We start from the raw sequence: 18,998 nt of genomic DNA on the forward strand, positions 1-18,998 counted from the left end.
GGAGGAAAGGCTTTTGCTTCAGAGAAAAGCAAGGGAGGCCCCAGGAAACATGGCACCCATGACCACCACAATCTATTTTCCTAAGTACCTTTAAGAAGTCAACTGGAGTGAAGTGACAATCATTTATGACACATAGTCCAGCTACCTTGCAAGTTGGTGCTTTAAAAGATTTGCCTAACTTTAAGCCAGTTCCAAAGCACTGCAGAAGGCGCCCTTGGTTCTGTTCAGCAACAAAGAGCGAAAAGTATGTCCCAGCTGTGATCAGGGCTGCATCCTACCAGGGTGGGCTTGCACTATTGTTAGGCTACAGCCATCGCCCACAACCCGATTGGCTTGTCCATCCAAGGACAAGTGACTGCTACACTGTAACCACTGTAATAGCCAGCGGCACAGGGAGACCCTGCAGGTCTCCTGTGGAGGAAGAGCAAATGTGTGCTGAATTTTCCCTGGGCATCAACTTCCTCATCTCCATAAATAGCTTAATGGCATGGAGCGCTTCTGAATAAAATAGATGCAGGCAGACTGCTAAATACTTTTGCCCTGTAGTCAAAGGCGCACATCCTACTACGTGTTACTGAGTATGAGAAAATGATCCTGATGAAAACAGTACTAAAAAATTTTATAGTTACATTTTTTCTTCAAATGGAATCAGGTCTATAATTACATTGGCATCTTTGTCCTTTTAAAGTTTACCTCTGTATATCTTCAGCACTGTACTCCAGTCAACATCTACCTACAGAAAGAAATGCCTCAAAGTGAGCAGCAGAACTTAAGCTTTGCAATGTAGAGAAGCATTATGGAGTAGTGAGAGAACTTTCAAATCTGTATGCAGTCTGGTTTATATCCCACAAACACAAGCACATTTTACAAGCATGGCAGAACATCAGCATTTCAGCAGCTGCATAGAGATTCAGGTACTTATTCCTGCATAATGATTTGGCACAGTTCAGCACCGCACACTGCATAAGAAACACCTGTTTACCATCAGTAGAAGGTATTCTTGTAAGAATACCTCCTTATGCCATGAGCAGGGAAGCGACTTGACAGCACTTCACACGCACACACACACACGGCACGTGCATTATTATTTTGCCAAGCCTTCCATTATCTTGAGTAGGCACTCAACCCACCCACGCCCAGACCATGCCATGCCTGCTCCATATAAGAAAAAGGCTGAAACACTTGAGGGGGAATCAGTATTCTCCCCACACACGCGCCTCTTGATTATTAGCAGCTGTAGGAAGGGTGAAGAAGAATCTGCGTTGGACAGAATGTTCCAAGATAGCAAATGGAGCCAAGTCACCATGATAGGACAGGGTGACTGTCCCAGCAAATACAAGTATCGAAAGAGCATTTCCCTCTACACACACCACCAGCCTCAGTCATGGGAAGGGAACTCTTAAGAGGTTGAAGGGGGAAGGGGGACAAAGGGGCCTTATTTACCTTCAGAGGGCTCTTTCCCCACCCATCATCATCAACAGGACCTCACTTCACCCCTCTGTACCTACATTACTAAAAGTGGTGAAGGACGTTCAACAGGATCTGGGGGGAAACGACATGAAAAAGGAGATGCAATAGAAGGAGGGATGAGGACTACCCCCCACCTACTCTTCCTCCCCCTCCCCACCCAGGTGGAGACAAAAAAGGGGTCCAGCAGATACCAGTACCATTCCTCAGAGGAACCTGGCTCTTCCTGGATCGCAAAACCACCCATAGGGGCTGCTGTTGCAGCACTTCTTTGAGGCCCAGCGGCCCACGAGGCTGGTGCTCATCCCCATCTTCAGCCTCTAGGCCTAGAATCTCTGCCCTCCTCTGGCCATTCAGTCACTTTACTCCAACTCGGCTTCAAACTCCATGGCTTCAGATAAGGAAGAAGGGGGAGGGGTCAGAGGACGAAAAAACTGCTTCTGACCCAGCCTCAACAAAGTTGTTACAATGGGAGGATTTTCCACACCTGGGGAAGATCACATCTGGTCTAAGATCTGCAGGACAAGCCACTCTTGAGGCTTCTCAAGACAAGATACTATTAGATCTGTTGGCAGCATTTGACACATGACCAGCTTATATTGGTGGACTCCGCAAGGAGCTTGGGGGTCTAGCTGGACACTTTGCTTACCTTGGACGAACAAGTGTCCTTGGTGGAGAAATTGGCGTTTCTCCTCTGGGTTACACCTCCTACTCACTCCAAAGCAGGGTTTTGGCAAATTAAAGTGATCCCTAACAGGACCAGTAGGAGGCAGGGCAGTCCTGCCAAAGGCATGCTCCAGAATCGTAGAATCATAGAGTTGGACCACCAGGGCCATCTAGTCCAACCCCCAGCACAATGCAGGATATTCACAACTACCCCACACACACCCAGTGCCCAGAAGATGGCCAAGATGCCCTCCCTCTTATGAACTGCCTAAGTTCATAGAATCAGCATTGCTGACAGATGGCCATCTAGCCTCTGCTTAAAATCTCCAGGGAAGGAGAGCTTACCACCTCCCAAGGAAGCCTGTTCCGCTGAGGAACCGCTCTGTTGGAAAATTCTTCCTAATGTCTAGATGGAAACTCTTCTGATTTAATTTTAACCCATTGGTTCTGGTCCAACCTTCTGGGGCAACAGAAAACAACTCGGCACCCTCTTCTGTATGACAGCCCTTCAAGCACTTGAAGATGGTTATCATATCACCTCTCAGTCTTCTCCTCTTCAGGCGAAACATACCCAGTTCCTTCAACTTTTCCTCAGAGGACTTGGTCTCCAGACCCCTCACCATCTTTGTTGTCCTCCTCTGGACACGATCCAGCGTATCTACATCTTTCTTAAGTTGTGGTGCCCAAAACTGAACACAATACTCTTTAAATTAACAGAAGGAAAACTAGAAACTAGAAAACTTATTGTGTTAAACTTTTTCTTGTGAAAGCTAGCGAGAAGATTACCCCCAATGCGAATGAACTATATCTAACCATGGCCTGAAGAAAAAGTGATCCTGAGCAGCTCCATACCGAGTAGGGCAAAGATGACTTCACCCCACTATTTATTTATTCAATCATACTTATATCCCACCCTCCCTTGCCAGGTGGGGCTCAGGATGTCTTACATCATAAAATTGAACAATAACTAATAAAATACAGGGGGGACAGCACAATTTTAAAATTCCAGTAAGCTCTCAATAAAGCTGATCTAAAAATAACCAAGAAACCGAAGGACGATGACACCTCAAAAAAGACTTCCACCCCGTACTAAAGATATCATACAATTAAAATCTAAGCAGTGATTTGGGGTCTAGAATAAACCATAGATGGCCTAGATGACATTCTGAGAGGCTAGAGAGAAGACTGGGCCAAGGAAAAAGGAGGGTTTTTTCCCCCAAGACTCAAGCCAGCAGTTGTTCTTAAAGTGCCTATATAATTGTCGCTGTCCTCAACCATAAGCTTGGCCGAACATCTCTGTCTTGCAGGCCCTTCGAAACTGGGCCAGATCTTTCAAGACCAGGTCTCCTTGGACAGAGAGTTCCACCAGGTACGGGCCACAGCCAAAAAGGCTCCGACCCTAGGTGAGGCCAGCCGGATAGACTTTGGGCCAGGGGTCACCAGGAGGTTGTCAGAAGATGAGCGTAAAGCTCTCTGAGGGGTTTATCAGGGAAGGCAGTCCCGTAAATACGAGGGCCCGATTGTTTAGGGCTGAAGAGAAAAAACCTCCAATGTTTCATTCTCCTTCAGTAGGGGGAAGTTATCTTCCTCTGGGATGTACCACAGCTAAGCCATGTCAGGAGGGAAAGAATTCAGGATCAGCAATCCACTACCTGTTGAAGTATTCTGCACCCAAAAGCAGCCGATTAGATAATGCTTAACAAAAATAAAAATGACCAGGTGGCTGTCCTCCATTGATCAACAGGGGTTGATTAAAATGTTTCCGTTGCTGCTGCTGCATTAGAATGTGCAGTGGCCAACTTGGGCACAGGTAGATGCAACACTTCATATGCTTTGAATATACACTGCTTATATATACAACAGTATCTTTTGAAACTCTCTTCCCCAATGTATGGGAACTGTGAGAAACAAACAAGGCATCCAATTGACAAAGAGCAGCCATCTTTTTGATATAACAATGCAGAGCCCTGTGAACATCTAACTTGTGCCGTAATTTCTCTTTTTCATGCACAGGATTTGGACAAAAGGAGGGTTTAGTCAACGTCTTCAGCATCTTGTTTAAATTCCAGGTCAGAAACTTCTGGCAAACGGGGAGATAGTTGAGTCTCTGCATAAAATGTGTGATAAGGCTGTTGGAAGAGAGGATTTTGTCATTATCCAGCTTGAGAATAGATGCAAATGCTGATACCTCCCTTTTTATATTATTTGCCCAGATGCAGAGCCCATTAGGGAGAAAGAAAATTATGTCTTTCTTGCGAGGAACGAGAGGGGCAGGTAATTTCTCCTACACTACCTGTGGAACACTCGCAGGTGAGTTCATAAATGCAGATTGTAGATGGTTTGTAGGAAGCTAGCATGATCTCAAGCACTCCTTGGGAAAATACCTGCATTCTCCAAGGCTCTCCTTTCAATTTCCACATGTCTGGTTCTAGCCATTCTGGCTCTGGGTGAAAGAGTGGACTTTGTTGTAGTAGGTCTGATGATGGAAGGATCTTCCAAGGTCAAGCTAGTGCCATGTTGATGAGATCCGAAAACCAAGGCCTCCTGGGCCAGAAGGCAGTAATCAGTATCACTGGGGCTCGCTCCCTCAAACCCTGTTGAGTAGTTTGGCAATCCATGGAAGGGGAGGAAACACATACAGGAGACCCACTGGCCAAGCATGAGTTAAGAGTATCTTCTCCTTCTGCTTGAGATATTTTGAATCGAGATAGGAACTTGGAGACTTTGCAATTGTCTGGAATTGCAAAGAGATCTATGCAAGGATTCCTGAAGTGACACACAACAGCTCCAAAGACCCTTGGATTTAGTGACCATTACCTCTACCTCTACCTGTCTACCTCTACTCTGCTCAACCACTCAGCTTCTGTGTTCAAGGAGCCCTGGAGGTGCTGAGCTTGAATACTTGCAAGGTGTTTTTCTGACCAAATCAGAAGCAGAGTTTCCTCCTTCTGTAGGGTGTGAGATTGCGTTCCGCTCTGATGATTTATATGTACTTTTGCTGTGACATTGCCTGTCTTGACTAGGACATGCCTTCCAGCTACTAGATGCTTGAAGGCTGGCAATGCCAACATGACTGAATGTAACTGCAGCCAACTGACGCTGTGCATCTGTTTTGTTGTTGTCCACCTCCACTGGGCCATCTGAATCAGGCAACGGGTTCTTCAACCCAGAAGACTAGCGTCTGTCGTCAAAACCAGGGGATCTGAAGGATACTCCTTTGTTTGGATTGTTCTCTTTGCACCACCAAGCCAGAGATAGATCTGTGTAGTGCTGGTGGGATTGGAAATATCTTGTGATGTCTTAGAATGTCCCAACTGGAATGGTAGGAGGGGACAACAATGAAAACGAGCCCACTGAACCATGTCCATGGCCAAAATCATGAGGCCTAGAATTTAGGCTAGGACCATAACATTTTCTGACTCTGGCTCATAGCAGCCTGGATTAGTTTTCCCAGCTTCTCCTCTGTAAGAAAGACCTTTCCCCAAGCTGTGATAATCCTAGTTCCCAGATGGATGATGTCCTGGGTAGGGATCAGGTAACTCTTAGAGGCATTCACTAAAAAAACCCGAAGATGCAGAAAGAGGGTCTTTTCTAGATCCCATTGTGCACATTCCCTGGACGAAGATCTTGTCAACAGGTCAACCAAGTAGGGATATACATGGCAACCCTCAGTCCAGAGGGATGCCACCAACACAATCATGATCTTTGTAAATACCCTGGGGAATGGTGATAGGCCAAATGGCAAGGCCCTGTACTGGTAGTGCAAACCACTGGAGACAAAGCGAATAAATTGCCTGAAGTACGGTGGATAGGAACATGTAGGTAGACTTCCATAAGGTCGATTGAGGTAAAAAAAACACCTGCCTTGGTGGAAAATCTGAGAAATTCTCTTTGAAATTTGCTGAGCATCTTGTTGAAGGACTTAAGATCCAGGATTGCTCATTTGCCCGGTTTCTTCAGCATCAGGAGAAAGATGGAATACACTCATTTGAAAAGTTGATCCTGAGGCACTTGTTCTATGACTCCAATTTGTAAGATATGGAATATGGCCTGAGACATCAGGGAATGCTGCTGAGGATTCCTGGATCTTGGAGAAAGGATAACTTCAAAAGACAGACTATTTACAAAGTCTATCATGTAATTGTATTGAATAATTTCCCCTACCCATGTGTTTTGTGTAGGTCTGTTCCAAACATGGCTGAATAACTGAAGCCAACCCACTATTATATAGTCAGGTGGAGGTGGGCTTTTTGTTGAACTGACAATTATCTGCTCTGGGCTGATGGGAAGCTGCAGGTCAAGACTTGTTCCTGTCCCAATATCGTCTGCTACTTCTGTTGTCTCTATTGTTCCTTCCCATGAAAAAGGAGCCAACAGGACGAAGGGAACCTTGAGATCTGTTCTGAGAGTTCATGCCTCTAACGGTGGTGCTAGATGGCATAGCCTTCCTTTTTTCTTTGGCTTTGACCAAAACCTTATCCAAAGTCGAATCCCCAAAGAACTTCTGGCCAAAAAAATTCTCAATTGAGACAATAGACTTGGAAAAGAGGTCAACCTTCCAATGTTTAAGCCACAGATTGCAGTGAATAACAATGCTGGCTGTTTGATCTTGGGTACTGAAGTGGAGAGCGTCCTGAGAGGCATCCACCACAAACTCCACTGCTCTTTTGATCTTCAGCAACATCCTTCTCTGTGTGAGGGGATCTGGGTTCAGGTTTTGCAGAAGGTCATCCGCCCATATCACAGTGGTTCTGCAGAAATTGGAGAGAACTACAAAAGTTCTAATAGCAAGGAAGGAGGCTTCATGCAACTTCTTCAGTGCTATTTCATTTTTCTCTATGTAAGGCATCATCTCCATCTTCAGATAACACAGCCCCAGATGCATAGCAGCCACCAGGGCATCGGCCAAAGGACCCTTTAAGTCCTCCATAACGAATTCAGGAAGTGAGTAGAATGTTTTATCTATAGTAAGCAAGCTATTCCCTGAACCAGGAATAGCACATTCTGCTCTCATCGCCTCTTCAAAATGCTCAGGGGAGAGGCAAACAGATGAAACAGACACCGGTTTCTTAATGCCTCACTTGTCCAGATTGGAAGAGATTGAAGGTTTAACCTGATCTGTGGAATCCTGTTTATAGATGACAGCTTAAACGGCTTTGGGTTAAAGTTTCAGGGGGAGGGATGTCCTCCCCTGACCATTCCCCTTCTTTTTCAGAGACTACCAACTCAGTTCTTGTGACTGTGTGTCATTCCACATTATGCTCAGTAGATGGCAGTGGCACTTCATACTTGTTGGGCTCCTGCTGGTTGTCCTCAGAGATGGTGGAAGAGTCAAAAGCCCTATCCCTTAGCCACTTCACCAGAGAATTTGACAGGGAATCAGCACCTTCTCTGCACCTGTTAGGATGCCTTTTTGATGTACAGGAAGTCTCCTGAGAAAAGAAGGAATCCAAACGAAGGGTGTGTTGGTCACTACAGCGCCTCTTACAGGGCCTGCTCTTCTGCTTTTTCCCTTTGGAAACTACCTGCTGCTGAATAGACTATTGCCAAGGAAGAAAGCCTGGGGGTCAGAGGTTGCTTGTGAAGCAAGAAGATTGGGCAGGCATGTCAGAAAGGGCATCTGAGGAAGTCCTCTGAAGCCCTGCGCCCTGCTGCAATCAATCAAAGGTGCTTAGAAAGACGGGAAACCCTCATAAAAGGGAAAGGGCGGCATTACCACTACATTGGAAGGCAGCCCTGAGGGAATTGCCACAGCTGTGCTACATTGAGAAGCCTGCACAGGCACTGTGGAGTCTGGGGGTGGGACATCCCAGCCATACCACCGTGGGGCTACCTTTACCAACAATGAAATAGGGGCTTCTCCGTCCCTTCCTCCAAAGCATCAGCTGGGATGCTGAAAGCCCAAGTGGCCAAAACTGAAGCCTCGGCTGCTGCTAGGACTGGAGAGGGGATTCTAACCGATTGCCACAACCCCATGCCTGGGGCGACGATGGCTTGGCACGGTGTGGTTCTGGAGAGGTGAGCAGCAAAGAACCATCTCTCAAAGGGGTCTTGGCCTTTTTTCCTTTGGATTGCTGCCGCAAGAAGCTTTAATGCTGCTGAGGCCATTGATGAGTTTTAACTGCCTTTGACATAGTAAATGGCTGGAAATAACTAGTCCAAAAGGCCCCAATAAACTAGGTTATCACAATCTGTCACACTTTTTTGGGCCTACAAGATGGAGCTGGCTAAGTGAGTCTTGTCTGGAGCAGCAGGGCTTTCTGACTGTGTAAGGTCCACCTCCTACTGGTCCTGTTAAGGATCAATTTAATTTGCATAAACCCTACAAATTTGAGCGAGTAAGAGAGATAACCCAGAGGAGGATGACTTCCCGCTACTGAAGGAGAATGGGAGTAACTAGACAGTTCTGAGCTGGAGGCTACTCTGATGTTTCAATGCTTGCAGCTCCAATATGACAGAAGAGGCAAGTTATGTATTTAACATAATGTTTGTAGAATACATAACTCTCACATGCAATCTTTGAAGGAAAATTTGTTCAGATCATGTATATGTGTGTGTTTTAAAGACTTGATTTCATGCTGAAACTAGTCATGCCCATTTACATCTGCACAATTTCTTTTCCTGCCAGCCAGCCATGAGGGACGTACATAATGTTTGTTTTTGTCAGTTAATTATCTGCTGGGTCGCCCTCTCTCCTTCTTGCTGACCTCTGTAAACTCTCAACCAGATACTATCACAGAAACCAGATTCAAATATTAATGGTTATTTTTTCAATTTGGATTAGCAGTTGTTTGTAAACTGCCTTTGTACTCGTCTTGACTCCAGTTGCAGGGAGAAGTGTTTTAAATAAATACAAAATAGTTATAATTAATATATGAAAAGCATTTTCATAGAATCATAAAATCATAGTTGGAAGGGACCACCAGGGTCATCTAGTCCAACCCCCCGCACAATGCAGGAAATTCACAACTATCTCCACCCCTCACCCCCAGAAGACGGCAACAAAAATCCTCCAGGATCCCTGGTCTGGAGAGAAATTGCTTTCTGACCCCAAAGTGGTGATTTGCATTACCCTGGGTTTGTATGAAAGGGCTGTGAGAGCCAAAAACTGACACAACCCTTCCTGCCCTCCCTATCATGATCTGCCTAAATTCACAGAATCAGCATTGCTGACAGATGTCCATCTAGCCTCTGGTTAAAAACCTCCAAAGAAGGAGGTTTTGATTATTAAATCTCAGAATGTGCAACTCTACCAGCCAAACAAGACAGGCAAGGCGCATACAAACCAACAAAGCCTCATTCCCAGTTACCGAAGACCTGTTCAGTCTCTGCTTTTTAAGCACTCATATTATGCCACATATTCTCAAGCTTGAATTCACATCCATAAGGTCTAGAGACATAAGTAACTGAGGCTTTCAGATCCAACTGAGGCAGTGTGGTGTAATGGATAGAGTATCAGACCAGGATCTTGGAGACCCAGGTTCAAATCCCCACTCTGCCTTGGAAGCTTGCTGGGTGTCCTTAGGCCAGTCACACATACACTCAGCCTGACCTACCTCACAAGGTTGTTGTTAGGATAAAACGGAGAAGAGGAGATCGTTATGAGCCACTTTGTGTCCCCACTGGAGAGAAAGGCAGGATATAACTGAAGTAAGTAAATAACTAACAAATACAATAAACAGTAGAAGTGCAGCTCAGTCTGTTGAGGCATTGTGGGTTCTTATATTTATGTTCTGAAAACAATCCTGTCAGAAAGTGAGGAACCAAAAAATGAAAGGGATGCCTTGTCCCCAACCACACAGATTTGCATAGTAGTGAGGGCAAGCAGAAGAGGAATATGTCTCTCACCTACTGCCATATTTGCAAGGCTGTACACTATGCATTTGACCTCTGCACATTTGATGATGATTTAAGCCAGGTAAACAGAACACATTCCATCTGCATACAGCTCTCATTGTGCCCTTATATGAAAAAGGGGTTATCTTTTCTGAACCTTTTATGCTTTATGGGTAAGCCTCTGTTTCCATCATGATATGCAGGCAGCAACAAAATTAAAAAGGAAATCCTGGTGGAAGGCTACTTTGGTCTAGCTAGGTATGGATTTTACTCTATGTACCCCTTAATTTTATAAGATAAAAGGCAAGGGCAGAAAGCTTATGCACCAAATAGCTTTTGACAACTTTTAAAGTGAACGGTTTGCATTTACCACTATCAAAACATTGCAGGGAGCACCACAGTTCTGAAAAAAACAACCACTTTAATTAGACAACTGCAAGCACCTCAAACAATAGGTTATTGTTACAACACGGGGTACCATCTCACAATCTAGTTATTGCAAAAGCATGTGAATAAATTTAAAATGGACAAAGTCAAGAAAAAGTGGCACCATAATGTGTAAAACCAGAAAAAAAAATACATTCACCCCACTGACTTCTAAAAGAGGCTAAAATACGCCTCTGTATTTTACATTCTAAAATCTGTATTGCCTATGAGTTCTCTTTTGGAATCTACTTTAGGTTTTTTCCTAGGAAAACACTTAAAATTTTGTGTGCAACTTACAAAGGAAGATTAGTTCCTTAATATGTCAATTCATGGGAAAAATAAGCTAGTGCAATTTGTTTTAGAAACATGTAAAGCTATATATGGAAGGAGCATGATCTTTTTTGTACTATAAATTTTGAGTCCTCTCTGTTCTTTCTTTTCCTTCCTGAAGAGGGCGCATCTTTTTTTCTTTCTTTAAAGGTTAAAGAGTCTGCCCAAAGAATCCTTCCCCAAATCTCTTCCAATTATTAAGCCTAATGCATCAACCCTCTTTATCAGAAAGCAATATTAACAAGCCCTCCCACCCAATTCACTGCAGAGCAAGTCATCCAATCTCTCCTTAAAAGCACTTGAAACAGGCAGACGTTCCCCAGTAGTGCTAAAATGGTAAAACTATTGAGTTCTCCTTGGAAAGAAGTCTTAGCCTTCCTTTACAAGGCCTTTTGGGGAGAATGAAATGTCATACATAGGAGCAACTTTCTTTCCAATCCCACCTGGGCACTGCTACAGAAAGGAGCTCTTGACACAGTTCCTGACAGCAGCTCCAGATCTGCTGCATGCCGTTTGGATGCTACAGCTCTCTGGATTTCGTAGCATTACTCAGAAATTTGTGTGTGTGTCCCCCATCCCATTTTTAATGGAAATAAACATTTACAGGGTGCAGTTACATACAATATTTTACAAGAAAATTGTCCCTTTGCCAGAAGATTAGAATTGTACATTTTTTTTCCAATTCTGACTTGGTAATGCCTCACGCTTGTAAATAATATAACTCAGCTAAAATATTTTCCATAAATAGTTACAAAACCTGCCAAAAATACATGAGAGGAGAATAAAGGATTTTTTTTGTTCAAAAAGTGGGTGTCTGAATGCCACACAACACAAGAAACAATGCTTAAAGACACATTAGTAAGTGTTTTCTGCAGAGAGTCAGTAAAACTACCAGCTGAAGACGAAAAGACCACCCCTCCCAAAAACACAGTGCACAAAAAGCTAAATGTCAAACAGTACCTCAAAGCAAAATAAAGGTCTGGGATTGAAGCCAGCTCATTTATGATCCTGTTAAAGAGAACTTATGACAGTCACCGTTTAGGGTCTGATGTGTGGGGGACACGGGGGCTGGCCCAGGGTGAGAGTCGGAGATTCTGCTAAGAATTCAACCAAGGGTGCCTGAGGCATTCACCCGCGGAGGCCCGCTTCTCTGGAACCATTTCTAGCATAGGGATCAGGAAATCTGTAAACTCTGCTGCATCTTCTTGAGGCCAACCATACTTTTCCACAAGGACATCAAAGAGGCTCCAGGGCTTCAGCTTCGTGATGTGCCGAAGTTCTCCTGAATTGGGGAAAGAACCAATTAGTGTGACAACTGGCTTTGTAGCTGGCTGGAATAAAAATTTCCCCTGACCATGGAAAACCTCATTTTATTCACAAGCCAATGAATAAAGAGGCTTGAATGCATATAATCACTCATCTGGATATTTTAGCCCTTTCTATTGGCAAAGAATCAAGGTAATAATCACAGCCTGTATTATCAAAAGGAAAGAATTTACATTTCAGATATACAGGTATATTCATAATATATAATAACACACACCACTTGCCTCACTTCAACCCAGCAAATGTCAGAACTGAAAACTGTAACATGCACTTTCTTTTCTATTTCTGCCTTATATAATTGTTTGTAAATGCTAACATAATCAGAATTCATAAATGAATACCAGAGCCTTATAAGTATGCAAACGTAAAAAGTTTATATGGCTGTTATAATCTGCTGGCTGGTAATCCTTGCTGAAGTTATGGTGGGTTGGTGAAGGGGAAATTTAAACTCCAATGAAGGTATCCCACTACCCAATTAACAATAAACAGATTCAAAGTCTTTATTCTACAAGAACTACTGCTTTTATTGATTAATCAAGACAAGTGCCTGACACCCAAAGGAATCCACAGCAGTTGCAAAGATTCAAAGCACAGTTTAGGCAAATATAGAGTTTCTGACATCATAGTGACATGGTGACTAGCACATTTGTATATAACCAATAACCATTAATCAAGAAAGGCACAGCCAGTAAAAGAAGTCTCATCCCACTAAAAACTCAGCCCTCTCCTGCTCAGAATCTGGCAGCCTCTTCAACAGTGTGGATGCCTAAAGAGAAGGGAGGAGGGCAACCTTTAACACAGAAATGAGAGAGAATAGGCAACAACCATAACAAAACAAGGACAATAACTGTAACTGCAGGCTTGTCTTGAGCAGAAGATAAGGAAAAATAAACTCTCTTGCTAGGGCACCAAGTTCTTAGGAGAAGATTTTTATTACAGAAACAGGAATATAGGGTAAAACGAAGTGCATAGCACAAAAAATAATACACATATATTAAACAAATTATTTCTTTTAAACTAAAAGCATAAATTTCTTCATCATTATTACTCCATTTTGTTCATTCACAGAACGTCCAACATTTATTTCTAATTGCACCAATTGTACAGTAATATCTTTCATCATCACATAGTATTTCCCCCCCATTTCAGTTTAAAGCATAAACACATAATTGGATAATTGAAGAACATATCACAATTAACAAAATACATGTTTCCAATAATCGACTTTATATTTGATAACTTTTGAAACCATGACCAAATCTTCCCACTTTTTAATGTAACCCTCAGTTTGGATTTGTTTAGCCTCCTTTAAAATATTTTGCATCACTTGTACTTGGTTCTTAATTTCTTGGATATTATCATTAGGATAATACAACATTCACTTCCCACTAAGGCCCATACTCCTCCTTGGGCAGGTAGTAAATAATCTAAAACCACTTGATTTTGCATAACAATTTCTTCAGCTGTTGCAATTCATCAGCAATAGTACCGTATATACTCGCGTATAAGCCGAGTTTTTCAGCCCAAAAAAAGGGCTGAAAAAGCCGAACTCGGCTTATACGCGGGTCAATACGGTAAAGGGGGAAGGGAGGAGGGAGGGGGGAACTTACCGCCGCCGCAACCTTTCCCCAGCCGGGAGCGGCCTCCAAAGGCCCCCTGTGGCCACAGGGAGGCCGCTCCGCCGCCCCCGCCGCCTTTTCCCGGCCGGGAGTGGCCTCCAAAGGCCCCCTGCGGCCGCAGGGAGGCAGCGCCGCCGCCCCCGCTGCCTTTTCCCGGCCGGGAGCGGCCTCCAAAGGCCCCCTGCGGCCGCAGGGAGGCCGCACAGCCACCCCCGCCGCCTTTTCCCGGCCAGGAGCGGCCTCCAAAGGCCTCCTGTGGCCGCAGGGAGGCCGCTCCGCCGCCCCCGCACCACTTCCCGCCACCAGGAGTGGCCTGGGGGTGCCTCCTGCAGCTGCAGGAAGGCCGCCGCCGGATCCGCCGCTTCCCACCGCCAGGAGCCCAGAAGGTAAGCCTGCGGGGGGGGAGGGGTTATAAACCGACCCTCAGCTTATACGCGGGTGCCTAATTTTTCCCCATTTTTGGGGAGAAATTAGGCACCTCGGCTTATACGCAGGTCGGCTTATACACGGGTATATACGGTAATAGGATTAAGGCTAGTATAACTTTGGTTGCTGGCACAGAACTGGAGGTGGGGGCAGTCAAGGGCCTTAGTTCACTGCTGTTGTCTTGGCCTGGAAAGATGAATGGAATAAAGAAGGCCCCAGAAAGCATTCCATCTTCCGATCTGGTACCATGGTTTGGTTCTGCCACAGGTGTCTGGTGGCTTGGAGTCTAAGTTGATGTCACACTGGCCTGTTGGATCCCAGGGAGAAAGGAAACCTGCTACTCAGGGAATGGAGGAGTTCTAGAACAGCCAAGTTGTGTAAGTGCGCCAAGGAGCCCCTTAGGTGAGAAGCTGGCCTTGAAGATGAATCAGGATTTGTTCTAGGCTGACAGTGGAGTCCCTTTGCTGGAAGGATACTTTGGATGCTAAAAGGAAGTTTGATCTGTTGGATCTCTTCCCATCTTGTTTGGAAAAAGAGGGCATTGGCTTCTTCTTTCCCTTCATCTCCACAAGGACTTCATCTGGTACAGTATCCCCAAAGAATCCAGAGGCTCTGTTGATCTTAAGGAGGTCTCATTCGTACCTGAATGGGCAGAAGCTAGGACCTTAAAACATTTTTCAGCCCTGAGTATGAATGCTATGCTCAGGCAATGAGGCTGCACTTGCTCTGAGAGCAAGGTCTGGGACTTAATGGGCTCTAAGGGAGTTGTCCCCATCTATTTAGGAGAATTGCAACTGAAACAAGATGGCAATCAGGCTTACCTTGAACAATCTACAGGGCTGCATATACTTGCCAAGGCCTCCTGGCCATGCAGAGTTGATAGGATGCGAGGTGCCAGCTTTAACTTAGCTGTGGGCAGCTCTATAGATGGGGCCATCTGCCACCAGTGCTTCAGAGTGGGAAAGGGCTGGCTGTTCATTCGCTGTCCCTGCAGATACTTCAGCAGGGGAGAGGACAGCAGCAGCAGAAGCAGAGGAGTTGGAACTGGTCGGCAAGCAGTTAGTTCTGCAATGCCTTAGGCCAGAGTACCCTTCCCCAGAAAGGAGTAGAAGTTCCTCTCAATGGAGAAAGTTGATAGAGGGTGGGCAGAAGTGGAACGTTCCCCTGCCCACTCCCCCTCTTCCTAAACTGAAGCCATAAAGTCTGAAGCAAAGTTGAAGTACAGTGACTCAAAATGGCCAGAGGGGGCAGTTCTGGAAAGCGCGGGTGGAGCTGAATGAAGAAAAGCTAGAAGAAAAGCTAAAATGTCTGCTCCTGTGAGTAGCTCTAGGATCCAGGGAATAAGAGCCAGGCTCTTCTGAGGAATGGCTGGATCTATGGGATTGCCTCTGTGGAGGTGGGTAAGGTTTAGAAAAGAAGTCTTCATCCCTCTGTCTGTGGCATTGCTTTTCTTTCATCTTTTAAGCCCTTCTCCCCTCAAACTACACATAATGTCCTTCACACTCAGGCATAATGTAGGAATAAAGGGCTCAGTAAGTGAGCCCTGTTAAGGATGATGGGAAGGGGAGGAAAAAGGAGAGCCCTTCCCAGTGGTAGGTAGTAATCTGTATGCCCCCCTCCCCCGCTTGCCGTGGGAATCCCTTCCAGCCAAGGAAGATGGTGGGAGAAGGAGCTCTCAGTTGATAGTACTTGTATTTGCCGGGGCCTCCTGGCCTTGTGTAGTTGATGGGAGTGAAAGGTACTGGTTCAGAACAGCTGTAGGTGGTTCTGTCAATGGGCCCATCCACCACCAGTACTTTTGTCCACTCCTTGTCTTTGCTGGTGCTTCGGCAGGGGAGAGGAGAGCAGCAGCTGAAGAACAGGCACCACTATCGCAGTCAGAAGAGCTGCAGGCAGCTCTGTTGATGGGCCCATCCATTATTGTACTTCAGAGTGTGAGAGAGCCAGATGTCCATCCCTGCCAGTGTCTCAGCAGGGGGGAGGAGAGAGGCAGTCGAATAGCAGGAGCCAATGTTGCAGAGGCTAGTGCCAGGATCTTGAGGGGAAGAGCGGCCAGGCATTCCTCTCGTAGTGGCTCAAGTCTGGTAGATGCATTGGGGCATTGTTCCATCTAGGACAACTTAATATACTTTCCACTACTGCTGCTTGTGAGCAAGAGGCAGAGACCAGCGATTTTTTAAAGGTATTTTTGGGTGAATTTTTAATAAGCAAGGTGGGAGAGCTGCGGAAGCTCATCCATCTATGGAGCAGGGCATGGACTGCGGAGGTGGAACGCCTCTTCAGGACTGGAAGCCTTTGCAAGAAATCTGCACATAACCTGCCCACAGAGCAAGGAGCAGGCACAATCCATACAAGGATACCTTCCTCCACTGAAGCAGAACTTCTAGTTTTATTTTTAAAATCTACTTCTAGATAATTTTGTGGTATTTACACTACAGCATCAAGCCACAGATCCCTGTGCCCATGTGGCAAAGATACAACAGTCTTCTGGGAATAGAAGGGGCAAAGGGATGCCTGGATCTTGTCCCCCTCCTCCAGATGTTTGTGCACCCACATGGATCCATCTATAAGCATCATCATAAGCACTAACCAGAATGCTACATGAAGGGCTTTATGCTCTTTTGGATAAACCAAAAAAGGCTGAGAGAACAAAGAAACAGGAAAAAAGTAGTATGATGCAATATATAAAGGAATAAATTCAATTATGTGCACAAAACATAACACCAATAATTTAATATAGAAGCAAATCAAAAACAGGAAACAACTGTGCAAATACAATCAAATAATACACACTGTAAGAAGTCGGACCCCTCCTCTCACTAAGGGGTGCCATGGAGGCACAGGGGCCAAAGACTGGCATAAAAGCAAGACACTGCTTCCCACAAAATGGATGCCCCTCAAGAGTTTTGGGATCCATCTTGTGTGTCAAGCCTGGGCAGGAAGGAGGTTGGCAGCTGAACTTTTCCCCTGGCCCTAAGGTATGCCTGGCTGGACAATGGGGCTAGCTAATCCCCACTGTGTCACCCTAAGGTGATTTAATCAGTGCTCCAAGCAGACTATTACTTAGCCTATCTGCACCCATCCCAGTAATCAATTAGTATTAAAGAGAATAACCCAGGCATTCTCTTGGCTCCTGATGACCCATCAAGTCACTCCTACCCTTTTGTTGGAACTCTGGAAAAGCAATCAATTCTTTATCTGTGGCTTTCTTGCAAGCTTACCTCATACTGTCTCAAGACCATTTTGGTGTATAAATATTAGTCCTTTGGCCATTCATAGTGCGTGTGTGTCCTGGATTCGTGCAATCACCCCCGCCTGCATGTGGGCTTCCCTCTTTGCTCCTGGTAACACTGGTTATTTTCCTCCTCAGTGCTGCTTTCCCAGGTTATCCCTTCAAGACTGGGAAGTATCACCCTTCCCTGAAACCCTATCCAACTTCCTCCCTTTTTCTTAGTCAGCTCTTGTAAGCTTTGTGTGTGTATGTTCAATGCTAAAAAATTATTTACTGTTTTTATTATTATTATTATTTAATAAAACCTGTTTCATTTATATACCCGCCTGCTCATTTAAGAGTTCTCACCCGGACGACCCTGGTATACATGTGTTATCAATCCCAGTTACCCCCTCTCGCTCTCTGTCTCCAGCAAATTCCCCCAACATAGGTGGAGACTGCCTGCTTAGGGTAACAACACTGCCAAATACAATAAAACAGAATGCCAAACACATTCTGGTACAAAACCTTCATCAGAGGCTCATGACCACAACCAGCAAGTTAAACAAATTAAATATTTCCACATCTGGGTATCTCTGGTCCGAATAACAACACCAATATATGTGTGTGAAATTAGCATGGCAAGACACACACATATAGTGATGTTGTTATTTGTACTAGAGATACCCAGATGTGGAAATATTTAAAGACTGGTTTTATACAAAGAGCATTTAATTCACACTAAGAAATTAATTTTGTTATCTTTCTAGTTCTTGTGATTTCTCATGTCTTTTACATTGTGAGTTAGATATGATTGTGCTAATTACAGTCATAAGACATTGATGAAGTCTTTGTATAATAATAATAATAGTAAAATTTATTGCAGTCATAGACCAAAAAATATCAAAGTACAGATTCTATACTACAAGTCTAACACAAATACCTTATATAAAATTCTATGTAAAACAGTATGAAATATAAGGGTAGATCTATAACTAATACTATTCTTTATCATTTCCAACAACCCTTTTCTTGCTTTGAACTTTGACCACATAAGCTGATGAATCTGGCCACTTGCTTCAAAATAGTGGGATTTTCTTTTCTTTTTAAAGATATTTTATTAACATTTTCAAAAACAAAGGATAACAAACATATACAAACACTTCCATTCATACATTTTGTGCTTACTTCAGGTTATCAGTTTACATGAACATTGTTTTGTTGTTATGTTGCTGAACTTAACTGTGTTTATACTCAAGAAATTTATCTTTATTTACTACTTATTCAAGATATGTATTATTTTCTATCTGTATTAAAAAAAAATCTACAGTTTCCAGTTAGCATATTCAAAATAACATTCCCATTTCTTCAATGAGTCTTCAATCATTCTTTCTTTCAAGATGTTAGTTAATCTGGCCATCACCGTGTATTCTTCCATTTTTTGTTGCCACTTTTCTAAATCCAGAACAGTCTCTTGTTTCCATGATGCTGCCAGTACTATCCTTGCTACAGGCGTCAGATATCCAAAAAGTTCTTTATGATTATTTTCCAGATTCTCTGGTGCCATCCCCAGTAACATAATTTCTGGATTCATTGGAAATTTGATTTTCAAAATCTTTTGCATTTCTTGATGAATCTGTATCCAAAATTTCTTAACTTTTTTACAAGTCCAGCACAGTTGAAAATAGGTT

At 44.1% G+C, this 18,998-nt stretch overlaps 1 protein-coding gene across 4 annotated transcripts in view; it reads right to left on the bottom strand.

The window, feature by feature from the left end:
* Positions 1-11,402: 11,402 nt before the first annotated feature.
* The window catches only part of SRPK2 (SRSF protein kinase 2), a 97,816-nt gene continuing 90,220 nt past the window's right edge, over positions 11,403-18,998 (bottom strand). For all 4 annotated transcript variants that reach the window (XM_056846968.1, XM_056846970.1, XM_056846969.1 and 1 more), the window contains one exon: positions 11,403-12,007. In XM_056846968.1, the coding sequence (XP_056702946.1) occupies positions 11,823-12,007 (185 nt within the window). In that variant the 3' untranslated portion in view covers positions 11,403-11,822. The remainder of the gene's footprint in view (positions 12,008-18,998) is intronic.

The sequence above is a fragment of the Euleptes europaea genome, chromosome 3, assembly GCF_029931775.1.
Source record: "Euleptes europaea isolate rEulEur1 chromosome 3, rEulEur1.hap1, whole genome shotgun sequence".
Lineage (NCBI taxonomy): Eukaryota > Metazoa > Chordata > Lepidosauria > Squamata > Sphaerodactylidae > Euleptes > Euleptes europaea.